The 20,244-nt window shown below is 45.5% G+C and overlaps 1 protein-coding gene across 4 annotated transcripts in view; it reads right to left on the bottom strand.

The window, feature by feature from the left end:
• LOC311313223 (E3 ubiquitin-protein ligase HECW1-like) overlaps positions 1-20,244 on the bottom strand; it is a 204,075-nt gene that overhangs the window by 108,278 nt on the left and 75,553 nt on the right. For 3 of the 4 annotated variants that reach the window (XM_084443316.1, XM_084443315.1, XM_084443318.1), the window contains 7 exons: positions 15,554-15,667; positions 14,070-14,222; positions 13,834-13,932; positions 13,462-13,591; positions 12,721-12,867; positions 12,326-12,440; positions 11,252-11,450 (listed from right to left, as the gene is read on the bottom strand). In XM_084443316.1, the coding sequence (XP_084299442.1) occupies positions 11,252-11,450; positions 12,326-12,440; positions 12,721-12,867; positions 13,462-13,591; positions 13,834-13,932; positions 14,070-14,222; positions 15,554-15,667 (957 nt within the window). The remainder of the gene's footprint in view (positions 1-11,251; positions 11,451-12,325; positions 12,441-12,720; positions 12,868-13,461; positions 13,592-13,833; positions 13,933-14,069; positions 14,223-15,553; positions 15,668-20,244) is intronic. The other variant, XM_084443317.1, reaches the window with a different exon arrangement.

The following is a 20,244-nucleotide window of genomic DNA, read 5'->3' on the forward strand; positions in this document are numbered from 1 at the left end:
CTGAGGGAAGATATGTAATCAGAGATGATAATAATGACATTATGCAGAAGGGAAATGCCAGGACGACCGTTGTAACTCATCTTGATGTGAAGCGCAAAACCAAGAAATTAGATAAGCATCCGACACCAGCTGAAAAGAAGAAGAAGAAGAAGAAGTAGATGAACAAAAAGGGAAAGTGGAAGCGACAGTGACTCTTCTGTAGAAGAAGGAGTGGATATTGGAGGATATGATGAAAGTATTAGAAAGATTATGACAGGTTCTGTATAGAAAGGAAGTGTTGCTAATGAAACAGACTAGTAGTAGTAGTGAAGAAGTGAATGAGGAGTCTGACTCGAAGGAAGATGATACAACATGGACCAAGGATGTACCAGATTAAGAAGAATGAAGGAAATTAGGAAGTAGTTGAAGGAGATTAGGAAGTAGTTGAAGGTAATTGGAAAGTAGTTGAAGGAACAAGATGCTGAGCTGAAGCGGAAACTCACTCAAAGTCAGCTCTTGAATGGAAAATGGATAGAAGAGGAGTAGAAACAAGTTGTTTTGCAGAACAACAATGACAACAATAACCAATGATGTAATCTTCATTCCCGTTCCCTGTTTTCCAACAGCCTCAGACAGGGGGAGATTATTAATTCTGAAGTATTCAAAAAAAAAAAAAAAAAAAAAAAAAGGGGGGGTGAATAGGAAGTTAAACATGTCATTGGCTAGATGTCATCAGCAATTTACAATACAATAAGTATTTCTTACATTTTTAGAATCAATTTTTTAGGAGAATGATAGCGGTGATAACCTACGTTGTCACCTCTGAGCCTGAGTTCATTATTGAAGTTGAAGTGATGAGGAATATTTTTATTACATCTGTGACATTTTGGAGAAACACTTGTCTCCAGAAGATTATTATAGAAGCAAACTAGTTGAGTATGGACTCCAGAGTATGAACCATCTTTTTGTTCAGAAAAACAAAAACAAGAAGTCATGTGTGTTGAATGGTTATCAATGATTTGATGCTAAGTTCAGTTTATTACAGGAATTTCATTATAGTAGGAGTATTCAGTTATGGTTTCATATAACATCAGTTTAGATAATTGGTTTACAAAGCTGTTTAGTCAATTCAAATAGGTTATGTTTCTCACTTTGATTTAGGAGTTTGTGTTTCAATAGTCAATGAATGGCCATAAGCTGTTCGTTTATGCATTCTATTGAGGAGTTGGCTTTAGGCCTCCCCCTCTGTCATTAACCTCGGTTTGTGTTAAGTGTTGTTTTACAGGTACCGTGGACCCTGGGGGCCGGGCCCTAGCCATGCCTGATTTATGCCATCCTGGGGGCTGACGGTCATCTGTTGTCTGTATAAGGTTTCTTGTTTAATCAGGCAGCAGGGGGTCGTCTACATTTCACCTGTGTTTTTGATTCAGGTGTGTGTACACGTCTCCTTGGTTAGATTGTTCTGTTTGTAGTAATTTAGGTTTGGTCTATGTCTATAGGATGTTCTGTGTTTTGTGTAGTTCTGTGTTGATGTTTTCAGACTATCCTGGAGTGCATTTAGTGGGCTACCAAGGCGTGGTTGCCCCTCACCAGCACGAAGCTATGAACTGTGTGGAGTCACGGATGACTTGAGGGTCATTCTTGGACATTCCTGGAGTGTTCTCCCTGTTTCGGACGGGGTGAGCTTACCATCTTGCTACGGACATTGTTCTCTGGGTGTCAGAGAGGATTGCGACACCTGGGGGTTTGATGTCTGAAGATTGCTCCAGCATGGAAAGAGGAGATGAGACAGCGCTGAGGGCTGTTCTCCTTCGGAGGGGCTAAGTGCTAGTAACCTCTGGCCCCCGATTTGCTTTGTTGTTATGTGATGATTTGGTTATTTGTATGTGTTTTGGGGAATTGTTTGTTATGTTTAATGTTGTTTTGTGTCGAGGCGTTAAGACGCCTCGAAGGGGGGATATGTAGTGTATTTTTATACGGTATTACATCAATACATTTGGATACTCTCATGCAGTAATCATTTTATTAAGAATAATGAATAAACTCCAATTCAGTAGGAACTTGGTTAACTTAATTAGTTTAACATCTAGATGACAACACATGTCCTTTCCTGAGTCAACATTCCTTTGCCCCTGAGGAACAATAGAGATGGCACCTCTGGAGAAGAAGTCAGGAAGTCTACAGGTGATCAAAGCAGGACCGGAAAAACCCCAAGACTGCCCCCAGTCCGAAGGGGGGCAGAGCTCAGTGACACCTATTGACCAATTACAAGACTAGTTGTAAATGTACCTCCCTCGTATGCAAATTTGTTTGTCATGTGATTCCTGGCTTGAAGCCAGTTTAAAAACTGAAGACACGAGACTGAGAATTCAGTACCGCTGAAATTTGACCTGAATGGCGTGCTCAATAAATTTGGTTTAAACTGCATTTTTCTCCAGAAGATTCTTTCCAAGTCAAGACAAAAAGATACGACAGTGATCACTGTCTTTGTGATATTTTCTGATGACCAAGCCTTTGATCTAAGCAGAGCCTTAGGACATTATGGAGGAACCATGTCCCTTTCTTTTACCGATCCCTGAGAGCAAGACCTGTGAATGTCCTGTACAGTGTGGTGGCCACATTTGTTGGGAATTTGGGTGGAAACAGTGTGGAACATCATTGCATAGTTTGACTGCCATTTCATACCAACATTATGAGAAAGTGGAGAAGTAGGCTATACCTTGTAAAAAAATAAAAAAATAAATCACCAATAGAAAATACTATAGGTGTACAATTCTTTTGTACAGTATGGTAGTTAAATTGTTAAAAATGGGCAAGCAATAACATTGGAGGGAAATGTATACTGACACCGATGATTGTTTCAGAAATGGTCTGAGACAAAATAATGAAATGTTATACATAAGTATTGTGAAACACTGAACATATTTTAATGACTGACAAGGAGAGAGGAAACAGTCCAAGTTAATCAATAATAACTAGGCTCACTATGAACAGTGTGTATTATTGGCTCTGTTCTGACATCAGTGCACAGTTCATTCCACCACTGTGAGGCCAGGATAGAAAAGAGCCATGGCCGTTACAATCTGCCATAGGGGGGCTTGGAGCAACTGGGGAACCAATCACCTCAATGCAGCAGAGCTTGACCACAGCCTTGAGGTAGGAGGGCGCTGTTCATTTGCCCTGTAGGCTTGCACCACATTCCTAAACTGGATGGGACAGTGCAGGGAGCCAGTGCTGAGAACAGAGTAGGGAAGTTGTGTGGAAGAGCATGGGGCTGTTGAACACCAGGTCAGCAGCAGCTTTCTCCAGGAGTCTGATGGCCAACACTGCAGGATGGCAGCAAGTAGGGAGTTGCAGGAGTCCAGGCGGGAGATGACAACAGCCTGGATGAGCACTTGCGACGAATCACAGCCAGATTTCTTTCCTAGCATAAAGTTTGATAAAAGAGATGAGTATTAGCAAAGGCAAGGATAATGATTATATCAGTGTACAATGAGCTATGATGGGGAAGAATTACACTATTAATTTGATTTTGAGGCATGGCATATCATGTATATCATGCTTACTTGCAATGGTAATACTGCCTTCAGGTGATAACAATAACCATGCTTGATTAATTTGACGTATAATGGGGCAAATGCTATAGTCGCAGCAGCAAGCATCAGCCCACTATAGCTAAATCACGCCAGACAAGATTACAGACTGTAATCAATGTATGAACAATGTCACATTGAGCATGCTCAACATTATGTTAAAATTGAAATACATCTGAAACCTCCGAACGTAACGTTAGCATTAACTAAAGTTAACCCTAAGCCGTTAGCATTAGCTACCGTTAGCATAGCTACCATTAGCATAGCTACCTAGCCTATCAATATAGTTGACGTTAATATAAAGAAATATAACATTAGATAATGTTAGCTAAGTTATTCAACATTGACCCACTTACCCTCTAGATCTTTTCCAACGATGTCCTAAAGTAACCACATGTCATGATCATTTGCATCATAGACATACATTCATATCTATGCTTAGCATGATCATAGCAGCTTCATTGCTAAAAGCATAGCAAATGTTAGCGACGTCATATGACTTCCTTAAAACTATCCAATCAGAGGCAGAGTAGGGCGGGTCTTCCTATGGTGACGTGTTTTCCGCCGAGTTCGAAGGACTCATGTTTCAAATGGGCTCGATACAGGTATTGGTGGCTTCAAAAACAAAAAAACCCAATTGAATTAAAAGTTTATATTGATTAGATTGGTCTCTGATGCTGAATGATACCCAGAAAAATTTGTTTTCCTTTTCTAGCCCTATCTATCATAATCCACAAACCATGGGAAATAAGGGTCTTGGGCCGCATGCCGTCACGTGACTTGCAATACCGAGCTTGGCCTGAAAGCCCATGGTGGCTTCAATGCGCCAAGCTGATCATGGGGGCCTGGTTAGTACAGACCAAGGGGCCAGGAAGCGATTTACTTCCTGAAACATTTTGATCAGCGCCATCTTGCCGAATCGACCCCTTTTGCCTTGATGTTCTACCTACAGACTTCTTCAAAACTGTATCCAATTGCATGGCCTCTGATTTATTACAAATTGTAAACACATCTCTTCTTTCAGTTGTGTTCCCGCAAACCCTGAAAACTGCAGTCATCAAGCCACTCTTAAAAAAGAATAATCTAGACAGCTAACAAATGAACAATTATAGGCCCAAATCAAACCTCCCATTTCTAAGCAAAATAATTGAAAAGGTTGTTTTCCAACAACTGAATAACTTCCTGGCACTAAGTAATGGCTTTGATGTCTTCCAGTCAGGATTTCGATCACACCACAGCACAGAGACTGCTCTAATGAAGGTATTTAATGACATCCATTTAAACACAGATAATGGCAAAATCTCAGTCTTAGTATTACTGGATCTCAGCGCTGCGTTCGACACGGTAGACCACAACATACTACTAGGCCGACGGGAAAATTGGCTGGGAATTTCTGGTACAGTGTTAGATTGGTTTGAATCCTACTTAAAGGACAGGGACTATTTTGTGTCTATAGGCAATTACAAATCTGAGCTGACAAAAATGACCTGTGGAGTTCCCCAAGGCTCCATCCTGGGGCCTCTTCTGTTCAACATTTACATGCTCCCACTAACCCAAATTATGGAAAACAACAAAATATGTTACCATAGCTATGCAGATGACACACAAATTTATATCACCATATCACCAGGAGACTATAATCCCATACAAGCGCTGAGTAAGTGCATTCAACAAATCAATGATTGGATGTGCCAGAACTTTCTCCAACTAAACAAAAATAAAACTGAAGCAATTGTCTTTGGAGCCAAAGAAGAACGATTAAAAGTCAGTGCTCAACTTCAATCAGTAATGCTAAAAACCACAAACGAAGCCAGAAATCTTGGTGTAGTCATGGATTCAGACCTGAATTTCAACAGCCACATTAAGTCAATTACAAAGTCAGCCTACTATCACCTGAAGAATATATCAAGGATCAAAGGATTTATGTCCCAGAAGGATTTGGAAAAACTTGTCCATGAACATGGAAATACTAACTCGTCTCGATTCCACAGTTCTCCCCTCCCTCTTTTGAATTCCATGCTGTCTCTGTCACGTATCCAATCAAGCTCACCATTGCTGTTGTGTATCGCCCACCAGGTCCTCTTGGTGAATTCCTAGGGGAGCTCGATACACTAGCTTCGCACTTCCCTGATGATGGGTCCGCACTCATCCTTCTCGGGGACTTCAACATCCAGAGTGAGAAATTGGAACCTCTCCTCTCCTTCCTCTCCTCCTTCGATCTTCACCTCTCTTCTTCTCCTCCTACTCACAAAGCCGGCAACCAGCTAGATCTCATCTTCACTAGACAGTTCCACCTCTAACCTGTCTGTCATGCCCCTCCATCTCTCTGACCACTATTTCATGTCCTACTCCCTCTCCATCCCCTCTTCCCCTGTAACTCCTCCTCCTACCCACATGGTTACCGCCCGTAGCCATCTCCGCTCGCTCTTCCCTACTGACCTTTCCTCTGCTGTCACCTCCGCCCTCCCCGCCCCTGAATCCTTCTCTCTCCTATCCTCTGATACTGCCTCTGATCTGCTCCTCTGTACTCTTTCCTCTTCTCTGGACAATCTCTGTCCCCTCACCTCCAGGCCTGCACGCCCAACTCCACCTGCCCCATGGCTGTCGGACTCAGTGCCTACTGATAGACGGAGCCTGAGAATAGCTGAGCGTATATGGAGGAAAGGCAAGCTCCCAGAGGACATTCTTAATTTCCAATCTCTTCTTTCCACATTCTCCTCCTCCCTGTCTGCTGCTAAAGCTGCTTTCTTCCGCTCTAAAATCCTAACCTCTGCTTCCAATCCTAAAAAACTCTTTGAAACCTTCTCTTCACTACTCCAGCCCCCACCTCCTACTCTCAACTCCTCCCTTCTGCCTGATGATTTCGCCAACTTCTTTGACAAGAAAGTTAACGATATCAGATCCTCTTTCCCCCCTCCCCCGGTCAACGTTCCGTGCACAAAACTCACCCCCCCACCCTCTCTCCCCTCCCTGCTCCCCCCCTCCTCTCCACGCCCCACCTTATCCCACTTTTCTCCCCTCTCCCCCAACGAGGCCCTCAACCTTGTAACATCTAACCGCCCCACCACGTGCTCCTTAGACCCTGTTCCCTCGACTCTCCTTCAGTCTGTTGCACCCGAACTCCTTCCCTTTCTAACCCACCTCATCAATGCATCTCTTGTATCAGGATGCTTTCCCTCTGCTTTCAAAACTGCCAGAGTCACCCCCCTCCTAAAGAAATCATCTCTCGACCCCTCTGATGTCAAAAACTACAGACCGGTTTACCTTCTATCCTTTCTATCCAAAACACTTGAACGTGCTATCTTTAACCAACTGTCTTCGTACCTCCACCAGAACGACCTCCTAGATCCCCACCAATCTGGGTTCAAGGCTGGCCACTCGACAGAGACCGCCCTCCTTGCAGTAACGGAGTCACTCCATGCTGCAAGAGCGAACTCTCTCTCCTCTGTCTTGATACTCCTAGACCTGTCAGCAGCATTTGATACGGTAGACCACCAGATCCTCCTCTCCACCCTCGAGGAGAAAGGCATCGCTGGCTCTGCACACTCCCTGTTTGCATCCTACCTGACGGGCCGCTCCTACCAGGTGACATGGAGAGGGTCGACGTCGGAACCGCGTAGTCTGACTACGGGGGTTCCACAAGGGTCTGTCCTGGGTCCTCTCCTGTTTTACCTCTACACTACATCTCTGGGCTCTGTCATTCGCTCGCATGGCTTCTCCTATCACTGCTATGCCGATGACACCCAACTGGTTCTGTCATTTCCCCCTTCTGATACAAAAGTGGAGACACACATAGCTGGGTGCTTGGTTGACATCTCGGAGTGGATGACGACACATCACCTCAAGCTCAATCTGGACAAGACTGAGCTGCTGTTCCTCCCGGGGAAGGGCTGTCCGCACCGGGACCTGGCCATCACCATTGAAGACACAGTGGTGACCCCGACTCGGACTGCGACGAATATGGGTGTGACTCTGGATGACCAACTGTCATTTTCCTCACATGTCACATCCGTCACACGTTCCTGCAGATTCATGCTCTACAACATCAGGAGGATTCGCCCTTTCCTCACTAATGAAACGGCGCAGGTACTCATCCAGGCCCTGGTCATCTCCCGCCTGGACTACTGCAACTCTCTCCTCGCTGGGGCACCGGCGTCAGCCATTAAACCTCTGGAACTTGTCCAGAAAGCTGCTGCTCGCCTGGTGTTCAACCACCCCAAATTCTCCCACACAACCTCCCTCCTCCGTTCCCTACACTGGCTCCCTGTAGCGGTTCGCATCCAGTTTAAAACTCTGGCACTAACCTACAGGGCAATGAAAGGAACAGCCCCCTCCTACCTCCAGGCCATGGTCAAACCCTACACCCCCTCCCGACCGCTACGCTCTGCTACCTCAGGGCGACTGGTTGCCCCGTCACTCCGAGGCTCCTGCGGTCGATCGACACGGTCACGGCTCTTCTCTGTCCTGGCCCCGCAGTGGTGGAATGAACTGCCCACTGATGTCAGGACAGCAGAGTCGCTGCCCATCTTTCGTCGCAGGCTCAAAACTCATCTCTTCAAGAAGTACTACAACAATCCTCCCACCTAAGCACTTATTGTATTATATTATATTATATTATATTATATTGAACTGTACTTTAGATTGCGATTCTTGCACTTTGCCTTCAGCACTAGATTATGCTCTTAGTCACTTGTTTTAGAAAGAAGATGCACTTGTGAGTTCTGGCAAGTAGTAGTACATTGGCTCTTCCTACGTTAAATGCAATTATTGTTAGTCGCTTTGGATAAAAGTGTCTGCTAAATGACTGTAATGTAATGTAATCTTCAGTAGACTCGACTACTGTAATGGCATGTATACAGGTCTCTCTAAAAAATCGATCAGACAGCTGCAGCTGATTCAGAACGCTGCTGCTCGAGTCCTCACTAAGACTAAGAAAGTGGAGCATATCACACCAGTTCTAAGGTCTTTACACTGGCTTCCTGTCTGTCAAAGAATTGACTTTAAAATACTGCTGTTGGTTTATAAAGCACTGAATGGTCTAGGGCCAAAATATATTTCTGATCTGCTCATATGCTATGATCCATCCAGACCCCTCAGGTCGTCTGGCACAGGTCTGCTTTCTGTCCCCAGAGTTAAAACAAAACATGGAGAAGCAGCGTTCAGTTTCTATGCCCCACATATCTGGAACAAACTTCCAGAAAACTGCAGGTCTGCTGCAACTCTTGGTTCTTTTAAAACAAGCCTGAAGACTTTTCTTTTTGCCACTGCTTTCTAAGAGGAGTTATGTTTATCAAGTATACTGCACTGTAACTTTTATTCCTGTATTCTATTTGTCCTGCTTTTTGTTTTAAATGTCTATAATGACTTGCTTTTTGTTTTAATGCTTTTAATTTGTCCTGCCTTTTGTTTTAAATGTCTATAATGTCTTGCTTTTTGTTTTAATGCTTTTAATGTCTCATGTAAAGCACCTTAAATTGCCCTGTGGCTGAAATGTGCTTTATAAATAAACTTGCCTTGCCTTGCCTTGCCTTTGACATGCGCAGTTGTGCTTTTCTCAGACCCCGCCGCGTTCACGAACAGTTTGCACGTTCCTGTGGATTTCCCATGCGCATTCACAGCTCTCCCCCGCTCTGTTAGTGTGTCTGAATTAGCATTAAGAACTAGCTTGCGTAAAATACTGATTCTGTCAAATATATAGTTTCGAAAAATTATTTCTTTATCCAGGCATCTTAGTTTGACCAGTTTCATAATAGCAGAGCAGGTAATATTTGCTCATATGTGGTATTTTTTCTGTTCACAACAGCGATCGTACAGCCAGGCTACAGAGCTCCAGAACCCCCTATGCCAAGCCGGGCTGCATCACATTGTGGCCGGCCCAGAGAGATCCTGTTGCGGGTACAAGCACAGGGCTAGTGCACAGTTTGTGGTGCTATTTTCCATTCGCTGAGTAAGGTTATGATAATAATAATAATATTAAGAAGAAGAAGAATGAATATGTTATAGATATGGGTTTGTGTTAGGATTCATCAAGGGCGAATGGAAAATTGCACCACAAACTCCTCTATTAGCCGCGTTCCTGTACCGCAACAGGAGCGCTCTATTCCGGCCGCTCCTCTGATATGGCTACGGTTTCTGGAGCTCTGTAGCCTGGCTGTACGATCGTGAACTTGTGAACAAAATAAATACCACATACGAGCAAATATAACCTGCTCCGCTATAATGAAACTGGTAAAACTAAGATGCCTGGATAAAGAAATAATTTTTCGAAACTATATATTTGACAGAATCGTGATTTGATGGCAGGTACTTAACAATGCTAATGCAGGGACATGCAATACAGTGGGGAGAGCAGTGAACGCGCATTAAACATCCACATGAATGTGTAAACTTCGTGGACGCGGCCGGGTCAACAAATCACGTGGTTAAAAAGCACAACTGCGCATGCCTATGACGTAAAAAAAACACAACTGCGCATGTCAAAAGGGGTTGGTGGACCCTTCAAAAAGCTTCACTCTCAAGAACGAGGCGTCAACGTAGTCACCGCATCCAGTTCTATTAATACATCCATGGTACAGACCTGGTACTCTGGGGGTTAGCTAGTACCACAGACCTGGTACTCTGGGGATTAGTTAGTACCACAGGGCTGGTACTCTGGGGGTTATGGTGCATTCGTTTATAACTGGGAGGCGGCAAATTGCGACTTGCTACTAGGAATGATTAAATAAATCGCTGCATGAACTCGCACTTCCTCGTCGCAAATTCGGATATGTTTCTCAGCCCCCAGTTGCCGGCTGACGTCAATCCAAAATGGCTGCAAATATAAACGGTAAGTAAAAATATTATTGAAACACAATTGTGTGAATTGAAAAGACAATGTTCAACTTTCTAATGCAGTAGTTACTAAAACCTATCGTTATTAGCCATTCAGTGTTTTTTCAACGGTGAAGTTGTAACTTGCGACCAGCAAAAGTGATGAAACAGGTCCTTCTGGTCACAACCATCGTCTAGCTAACATTACAGGCAATCTTTAGGCTAACGCGTTAGCTAGCTAGGTAATGTATCTAGGTAATGTCGTCATTTAAAAAAAAGTTGGAACAAGAGACAAGTAAGCGCCTAGCTAACATTACAGGCAATCTTTAGGCTAACGCGTTAGCTAGCTAGGTAATGTATCTAGGTAATGTCGTCATTTAAAAAAAAGTTGGAACAATAGACAAGTAAGCGCAACAGAGAGTATCTGCGCATCCATGTTTTTGCAACTTCGCTATAGCTCGAATGCACACAGGTTGGAGGTAGGTATTTTGCCACTTGCGACTTGCCACCTCCGACCACAAACAAACGCACCATTAGTACCTGGTACTCTGGGGGTTAGTTAGTACCATAGACCTGGTACTCTGGGGGTTAGTTAGTACCACAGACCTGGTACTCTGGGGGTTAGTTAGTACCACAGGGCTGGTACTCTAGGGGTTAGTTAGTACAACAGACCTGATACTCAGGGGGTTAGTATCACAGACCTGGTACTCTGAGGGTTAGTTAGTACCACAGGGCTGGTACTCTGATTCTGTTTCCAATCCTATCACCTGCCAAGTATTTCTGAAAGTGCCTGCCCTTTTCCAAACAGTTTCCAACGGAGAGTTCCCAGATGTCCATGTGAAGCGAGGCGTGTCAGGTCAGGTACCTACCTGGGCAATGAGGTAACCTTCCCCCACTTCTCAATGCAGAACCTCCTCAGGCCGTTGCTGCCCCTCAGGGCGGCGAAGCCCTCGTACGGAACACTTGACGTCCCCGTGACGAACTGGAGGAGGCGGAGCCTTTGCTCATTGTTGAAACACTCCACGGCATTCCAGAACCAACGCATCACGATGTGGCCGTCATGGTAACCTGGGACAGACGGGACGAGAAGGGAGGAGAGAGGAGGGAGAGAGGAGGAGGAGGAGGAGAGAGGAGGAAGAGGAGAGAGGAGGAGGAGAGATGAGCAGGGATAAAGAGGACAGGGGATTGAGGGGGGAGGAGGGGGAAGGGATGAGAGAGAGGAGGACAGAGGAGAGAGAAGGGAGGATGGAGGAGGAGGAGAGGAGGGAGAGAGGAAGAAGGAGGTGGACAGAGGATTGAGGAGGGAGGGAGGAAGGAGGTAGGAGGAGAGGGGATGTAGTGAGGGAGGGAGGGAGGGAGGGAGGGAGGGAGGGAGGGAGGGAGGGAGGGAGAGAACATGTTAAGTTAGATGAAAAGATGTGTAACACTGTTAGACTGTAACACTGTCTAACTGGGTTATAAGTGAGGAGAGGAGAGGAGAGGAGAGGAGAGGAGAGGAGAGGAGAGGAGAGGAGAGGAGAGGAGAGGAGAGGAGAGGAGAGGAGAGGAGAGGAGAGGAGAGGAGAGAAGAGGAGAGGAGAGGAGAGGAGAAAGGAGCCAGGCTGATAAGATAGCATTAGTCTGAGGCCGTCTACCGTACGCTGCTGCCCTGTCTACATATCAGATCAGATGAGCTAGTCTGACTACATACAGTATCAGATTAGAAGAACTTGTCTGCCTACATACAGTATCAGATCAGATGAGCTAGTCTGTCTACACATCAGATCAGATGCACCATATTGTCTATGCCACCCTGTCCTCCTGTGTATCTTCTGTGTCATGTCTCTGTCTCATACCTCCTCTGTACTCTGTGTGATATCTCTGTCCCATACCTCCTCTGTACTCTGTGTGATATCTCTGTCTCATACCTCCTCTGTACTCTGTGTGATATCTCTGTCTCATACCTCCTCTGTACTCTGTGTTGATCCTCCAGTCGTGGAGATCGATCTCGGCCGTGCCAGCGATCACCAGCTCCAGCTCCCTGGCGTCAAACACCGATACCAGCCTGGAGTCCACGACCTGGAGCACAAGAGGGCTCATGCGGGTTTGCTATGGTGTGTGTGAGTGTGCATATGTGTGTGAGTGTGTGTGTGTGTGTGTGTGTGTGTGTGACTGTGTGTGTGTGTGTGTGTATGTGTGTGTGTGTGTGTGTGTGTGTGAGAGGGTGTGTATGTGTGTGAGTGTGTGTGTGTGAGTGTGCATATGTGTGTGAGTTTCTGTATGTGTGTGTGTGTGTGTGTATGTGTGTGCATATGTGTGTGAGTGTCTGTACAGTATATTTGTGTGTGTGTGTGTGTACCTCATAGAAGCCTCTGACCATGGCGTCGGCCTGCTGCGCTACTCCTCTCTCCACCCTCCAGCGGGCCAGGCGCTCGATGTACTCCTTCTTGTTCTTCTCCGTCACCTGCAGGCCGGTGCCGCCCGACTTCAGCTCACGCTCCGTCACCTGCCACAGGATGTGACGTCAGAGAGACACTCTCAAGATATGATGTCAGAGGATGTGAGTGACTCAAGAGGCCATTTTGGTGGTAGGGTGATTAAACACAAATCATGAACCATGGTGTCCGTCCGTTAGTGAAGACGTGAGTGTACGGGATGCTGAGAAAGAGTGAATTCTGCCATATTTCTCTGACAAGATGTCCTGTCAACATCTGTCTACCACACCACCTCTACCTGTCTACCTGACCATCTGTCTACCTGACACACCTGTCTACCAGACCCCTGTCTACCTGATGACCTGTCTACCTGACACACCTGTCTACCTGATCACCTGTCGACCTGACACACCTGTCCACCAGATCACCTGTCTGCCTGTCCACCAGACCACCTGTCTGCCCGTCTACCTGACACAACTCTCCACCAGACCTACCTGTCTAACTGTCCACCAGACCTACCTGTCTGTCTACAAGACCTACCTGTCTAACTGTCCACCAGACCTACCTGTCTAACTGTCTACCAGACCTACCTGTCTACCTGACTCACCTGTCTACCTGTCCACTTCTCTACGTGGCTGACCTGTCCACCTGTACCCCAGACCTACCTGTCCAAACACCTCCTCGTTGACAGTGAAGGTGAGGTCCAGGACGTCTGTGATGTCATTGTCCTTCATCCACTGGAGGCTCTGGTGGAATTCCTCGTCCAGGTACTCCAGATCACTAAGGTCTGTCGCTCTGTGGAGGAAGACAGGCGCACAGACAGAGGACGAGAGACAGAGAGAGAGAGAGAGAAACGGAGAGAAAAAGGGAGAGATATAGATGTTTGTGATGTTTCCCATGCCAATAAAGCCCTTTGAATTGAAAATTGAATTGAACTGAATATAGTATGTCTATGAGAGAGAGAGACAGAAAGAGAGAGAGGGAGAGAAAGAGAGAGAGAGGTGTAGCGTACAGTATGTGATGGTCAGTGAACTCACAGTCTGAGCAGGGCCTTGTAGAAGGGTCTGGTAAAGAAGGCATCCAACAGGTACTGATGGATCAGCGCCAGGCCCAGGATACGCCCACTGAACCGGAACCTGTCCAGAGCGCAAAGACACAGCACAACTATTTCCAATCTCAGTCTCAAAAACAATTTCATCCCAAGTTGAAATGGAGCAGTGTGACGATACGGCTGGGAGGTTCAGAGTGTGCTGGAACGTTCTGGAACCCTCACCACTCCAGGTGGTTCTCCACAAAGGCGGACATGGGGCTGATCTGGACGGTGTAGGTGTCGTTGGCTGAGTACTCGAACAGGCCGTAGTAGGGGTTGAACAGCTCCTGGGAGAGCAGGAAGAAGAACTCTCTGGAGGGGCCACTATAGTCCAGGCTGGGGGGGGGGTGGAGAAGCAGACGCTTTAGTGTGTGCCTGCAGGATGCCAAGTGTATAACCAGGGCTGGTGTCTTCTATAGGCGGAGTAGACAAATGCCTAGGGCCTTCAGCCTCACAAAACATTCTTTGTTTTAAACTATAAAAAGTGTTAATGTTCTCATTGGATACAGTACGTGCCCGTGATCATAAGACACAGATTGCCGTGAGCCCCCCCCCCCCAGCAATAGATTGATCTGATTGGCTGAGGCCCCAACCGAATGTAATACTCAAGTGCGCCATTGCTGCTGCTGATAGCCTAAAGTGATGGCCTAACATTACATAATGATGGGATGATGGCGCCTCTGTCTTAATTGCTTGATGGTACTGTAGGTAGGGTTTATTTCAAAAGGGGGCCTCCACAGAAAATTTTGCCTAGGGCCTCCAAACGTCTAGAGCCGGCCCTGTGTATAACCAATCGTGTATTTCTGAGGTGTTTGGTGTTGTACCCCTCCCCTCCTAGGAAGGTGATGTAGTGTTAATGAAATTCAAGTATCACCAATGTGTTACCCCAATTTGTTATTTTCTTCTTTTTTCCTACCTGACTGTTCTAACTTTGTAGTTCGTTCCCCTAGAATCAGTCTGTTAAAACTACAAATTGTTCCTGTGTGACATCATTTCCCTGTCCTCTTCATCCTGAAACTGGATGTCATTTCCTTTTTCGCGTTATAAACTATGGCTGCGTTCCGAATAGCATACTATCCTACTATATAGTATGCCAAAACAGGATGTAGTATGTCCCAATACATAGTATGCCACATGCAGTATGGCAAAAATACCAGGATGTCCTACTACATCCGGTCGTATTTTGCAGTATGCAAGCCAGCAGGCTCTTCTGGCTATTCTGACCCACAATCCTGTGGACAGTGGAAATGTGTGTCACATGTGCGAGTCGTGACAGTTGTAGACGAATGTCGCGTTATGGACAGCGACGGATGTGGGCAAATTTCAAGGCGCAATGTTATGACAAGGCAGTATGTCCCAATTGGATGCCTACTGCTTGCAAAGTACGTACTTTCTAAGGGCAGCTGTAGTAGGTACTGGTAGTAAGAAGTAGAAGTATGCGATTCGGAACGCAGCCTATCACTTTCGTTTCCCAGTCACCCACTCTTGCCAGGATTCACTTCCTGTTCAGAGTCCGGTTTGCAAATCGTAACATAGAATAAACTTATTGTCTTTGTTTGAAACCAGCTTGACCCACACACTCAGCGTGTTCTTTGAAATCTAAACTAAACCAAGTAAATTTTTTCATTCATAGTAGAGCTTGTTAGGTGAGTGTGTGTGTGTCGTACCCCTCCTCCCCTAGGAAGGTGATGTAGAGCTTGTTCCTCTGCAGCTCCTTGCGGGAGTAAGCCATCACCTGGTTAAACGTGCCCTCCAACAGATGGTCTCTCCTCACGATTAGCCTGACACATACACACGCACACACACACGCACATGCACTGTCATAGAAATTGTAGTTTTCACCACCTCACCACCTCCCTCAACCTTTCACATAGCTGTGCTAATAGGAGGTCTCCAGGAGGTCGAGAGACCTAGATGTTGTCTGCTCCAGAATAACCATCCTTTGTCCCATTGTCCCTGCAAGAATTACTGCCTTTTCTCATGTCACGTGTCTGTATTCTCGACCACTGTTGATGACGCCTGCCATTTATTATGACGTGTACAATGGGTTAGCCAATCACATCCTGGAAGCGCCATACCTGTGTATTGCTTGAATATAAGGCCGCGCAAGACCAGACTGGGGCACTTCTCTTGGATGAACCACTCACGTGCGTTGTCCTGAAGTTCTTGCGCTCGTATGTTTTCTCAATAAACCAGACGTAACCTTTTTGAGCGAATCTTGGCAAATCCTTTTTGACTAGATCAGTTAAAAAATCTTCTACAGTTGGCGACGCGGATGAAAAGGGAGAACTGCCTGTGTTGCTTCAGGATCCGAGTGGATGAACGGGTCGGCAGACGTGTAGGATCCATAGTGGGATTTTGGAAAACCAATCTTCTCTCTTGCGCCAGAGCGCAGATGAGATTATTTCCCCCGTTCTTTCACTGGCTTCCTGAACTCACAGGTACGTTTTGAACGAACCCTCTTATGGATTTGAGTTGTATTTGCCTTTTTTTCGTTTCAGATTGTGTTGTTGGTCTGGCGTATTGTTGAAAACAAACCCCCCGGGCGGGAGTAGGTGGTGGCGTTGTTTTTAACAATAGCGATGTATGATTGGGGATATTGTATTGTTCTTCGACTTCGTCCTTGTTTCGTTACCAAGGGGTTTTCTTTCAGAAGAAGTGTGATTTTGGTCTTGTGACTCATTCGCTCCCTTACAGTTGATGTACAGTTTAGATTGCTGTAGTTAAGAAGTGAGAGTGCACTTCTAGGATAACGTTTTGGTTGTTTTAGTTCAATGTTCCAGAATTAGCACAGAAGGGAACCTGTTGAAGTTCGCAGTGAGTGCGATTTCCGAATAGTTGAAGTTCGCAGTGAGTGCGATTTCCAAAATAGTTGAAGTTCGCAGTGAGTGCGATTACCAGCTAATCTCCGGAGTGTCTGTTTTTGTCCCCGAACGGGGTTGTTCTGTCTTTGTGTTTGTCTAGCGCTATTTCGCGGGCTCAGTGTGACTTTTGTTTGCATTTTTGAGTTCGGCTCTGTGTTTTGTTAAGCGCGCCTATTATTCAGGTAGGTATTGTTTACATTTTCAACACTGTTTCGACTGCCATAAATCGTGACTGCTAGGTTTCCAGTAGCTGGTCGTCTAAGAGACGAAGGAAACAACAACACCACTCCGCTCTCCCGTGATCCGCCATCGAGCCAGAGGGAGAACAAAGGACCAGGTGCTGGGTGAGTTACTTAGCGGTTTAATGTGTCTTTGTTTCTTTCGAAATTGTATTCTTTCCCGCCGTGGGTTAACTATAAGGTTTCCTTTCATTGCTGTTTTGGGTTTTAGGCTGCGTCGTGTTCATTAGGGGTTCTAATGCTAGCTTGCCGCTTGATATCGTCAGTTTGTCTAGCCCCGATGAGATTGTTGCGCTGAAGCATTATTCTGCGAGCGTTTGTTGGCAGATTTCGTTATGCGCTAAAGCATTTTCGATTTCTTCCATCCCCATCTGACACTTAGTGTTAAATTCTAGCTAAGATTCGGGCTCAGCTAGAGGAGTTTGAGATGTCTAGGTTAAGGGAAAATCCTGTTAATTCTATAGACTGGTCTGCTTTTAAGATTTGGGAGAGAGTAGCACGAGAGGGGTTTTTCAGGTCAGGAAGGAAAGATGAGGAGGTTCAGCAGACTGTCTCTCTGCCATTTCCCCAGCAGAATAACTCTGATTTAAGATTAGATTTGTCCCCCTCGACTCGTTGCCCAATGCTCACACCATCTGGCCAAGCTATTGTTCCTCCTCCTTCCGCTACTGCTGCTGGCCCCTCACTTCCCGCCACTATATGTCCTCAAATTCCTTCTATCTATCCTGTGCCCCCTTCCATTATTTCCTCTGCGCCAACCGATCCTTCTTCCCCGCCCCTGCAGGCGTATTTAAGAACACCTTTCCCACCTAATGTACTTCTGTGTCCGCACACATCTCCTCTCCATAATATTGTGTCTTTTACGAGACAACGGACTAGACATGAACAGCTCATGAGGGAAGAATTGGCTTAAGCTATATCTGAGGCTAAGGTTAATTTGGAACGACTGCAAACGGCTAGTGATAGTCTGGAGGGACTGCAAATTCAAGCCCCATTGATACGCTGCCCAAATCCTATTCCTCGCCCTTCTCAAGTAGATGATGCAGCTGGCTACGCGGCATGGACTCCAGAGATTAGGGTTTATAGACCGTGGCATTCTGATGAACTGCGTAATGTAGCTAAAACCTTGCCCGATCCGACCAAAGACATTGACGAGTTCGAGAATCTTTTTGACGAGTTCGAGAATCTTTTTAACAGTTAAGTTCGAATGTATGAGCCTCACTCTGAGGAAATCGCCATGATCATGCGACAAGTACTTGGGTTAAAATGGGTGGATATAAAAGATCCGTTTGATATAACGTTGCCTTTTTCTCATGCCGATTTTTACTGGCCAAAACGCTGCGCTGTTGAACAGAATCAAAACTCGCTTCCCTAAGAAAATGGACTGGGACCGTATCACATATTGCAAACAGAAATCCGAGGAACAGTTTGAAAGTTTTTGGGAACGGTTAGAGTCAGCCTTCGCCGCACACAGTGGCATGAACAAAGCGAACGCCGATTATAAGAAGATTTTGAAACAACAGTTGATGAATAACTCTCTTTCCTCTTTGTCTGACCAAGTTAGGTTGACGTGCCACACCTGGGAGTCAACTTCTCTCGCGGAAGTTGTTGACCATTTCCACTATGCGGAACGTCTCTGTGATCCCATTCAACAACGTGACTTGCAAGAGGCGAAAGCGCGTGCAGCCAAATTGCAAGCTGCTCAGTTACGACAGCTGGACAATCAAACTACTGGTGCGAGGTGGAACCAACAACGACCAGAGTGGCGACAGAGAGACAATAGGAAGCGTTCTGGTAGGGTTAGGCGAGGAAAAAGGTATAATCAAAGTGATTTGTAGCTAGCTAACATTAGCAATTAGCATTATCCAGTCGGAATGAGTTCCCCAAGCTGCTAGTCAGCTTGAGGACAAGTGGCTACGAGAGGAAAATAATTAAAACGGGCAAGTTCGGTAGCCTGAAATCCAGCCTGCTCGCTGCGTTCACCGTTTTTTCCCTCTCTGCTTCACAAGTGAAGTGGAAAAGTAACCTAACCAAACTCCTCTTTGGGTTTTTCCTCTAAATTGACCAAGAGGTTTTTTGCCCTTTTCAGAACTTAAACTGTTTTACACTGGTAACCATGTCATCTTTTTACCTTATTTCTGTCAAACTTTAAATCAAAGTTTTGGTGCATGATTTGCATGTGGAGAGAAAATAATCTAATCTTTTGTTAAATGTTCCATAATAAAATTCTCAGGCCTTTTTACTCTGCTCCACCTAGTGGTGAAAAAGAGATTACTTCCTTTCCACATGTATAGCATAGCTGAATGTTTACATTTTGTGTTTGGAATTGATTTTTGGTTATGCTTATTTTGTATTTGATATTTCTATATTTTTATGTGCCTGGTTAGGCACAAACCGGGGAATTGTCATAGAAATTGTAGTTTTCACCACCTCACCACCTCCCTCAACCTTTCACATAGCTGTGCTAATACAGGATGACCTCTCCAGGAGGTCGAGAGACCTAGACGTTGTCTGCTCCAGAAAAACCATCCTTTGTCCCATTGTCCCTGCAAGAATTACTGCCTTTTCTCATGTCACGTGCCTGTATTCTCGACCACTGTTGATGACGCCTGTCATTTAATATGACGTGTACAATGGGTTAGCCAATCACATCCTGGAAGCGCCATACCTGTGTATTGCTTGAATATAAGGCCGCGCAAGACCAGACTGGGGCACTTCTCTTGGATGAACCACTCACGTGCATTGTCCTGAAGTCCTTGCGCTCATATGTTTTCTCAATAAACCAGACTTAACCTTTTCGAGCGAATCTTGGCAAATCCTTTTTGACTAGATCAGTTAAAAAATCTTCTACAGCACACACATTCACGCACACATACACACACACACACGCACACGGAGGAACGGTTAAGCCTGCAGTATACAGTACTTACTGTTTAACAACGTGCATGTGTAGACAAGCACATATTGTGCAGCGTGTTAATTTCTGAGGACCTGATTAGCCAGCCGCAGTCAAAGCTCCAAAGGAAGGTAGCCATCTTTTGTACGCATACACATAGTGAAAAGCAAGTACAGTATACCACAGACTTTAGAAACATCAGACACACGCACACACACGCACACTGTCATATAATTTACAATTGGCCTCAAGACCTTTCTATTCCAAACACCTTAAACCTTTGTCCAACCGTTCACATAGCATAGCTAACCTACAGAATGGCCTCCAGGAGGCCATACACCTAGAAATCTGTCTACACC

This window comes from Borostomias antarcticus (genome assembly GCF_949987555.1).
Source record: "Borostomias antarcticus genome assembly, chromosome: 9".
NCBI classification, from domain to species: Eukaryota; Metazoa; Chordata; class Actinopteri; order Stomiiformes; family Stomiidae; genus Borostomias; species Borostomias antarcticus.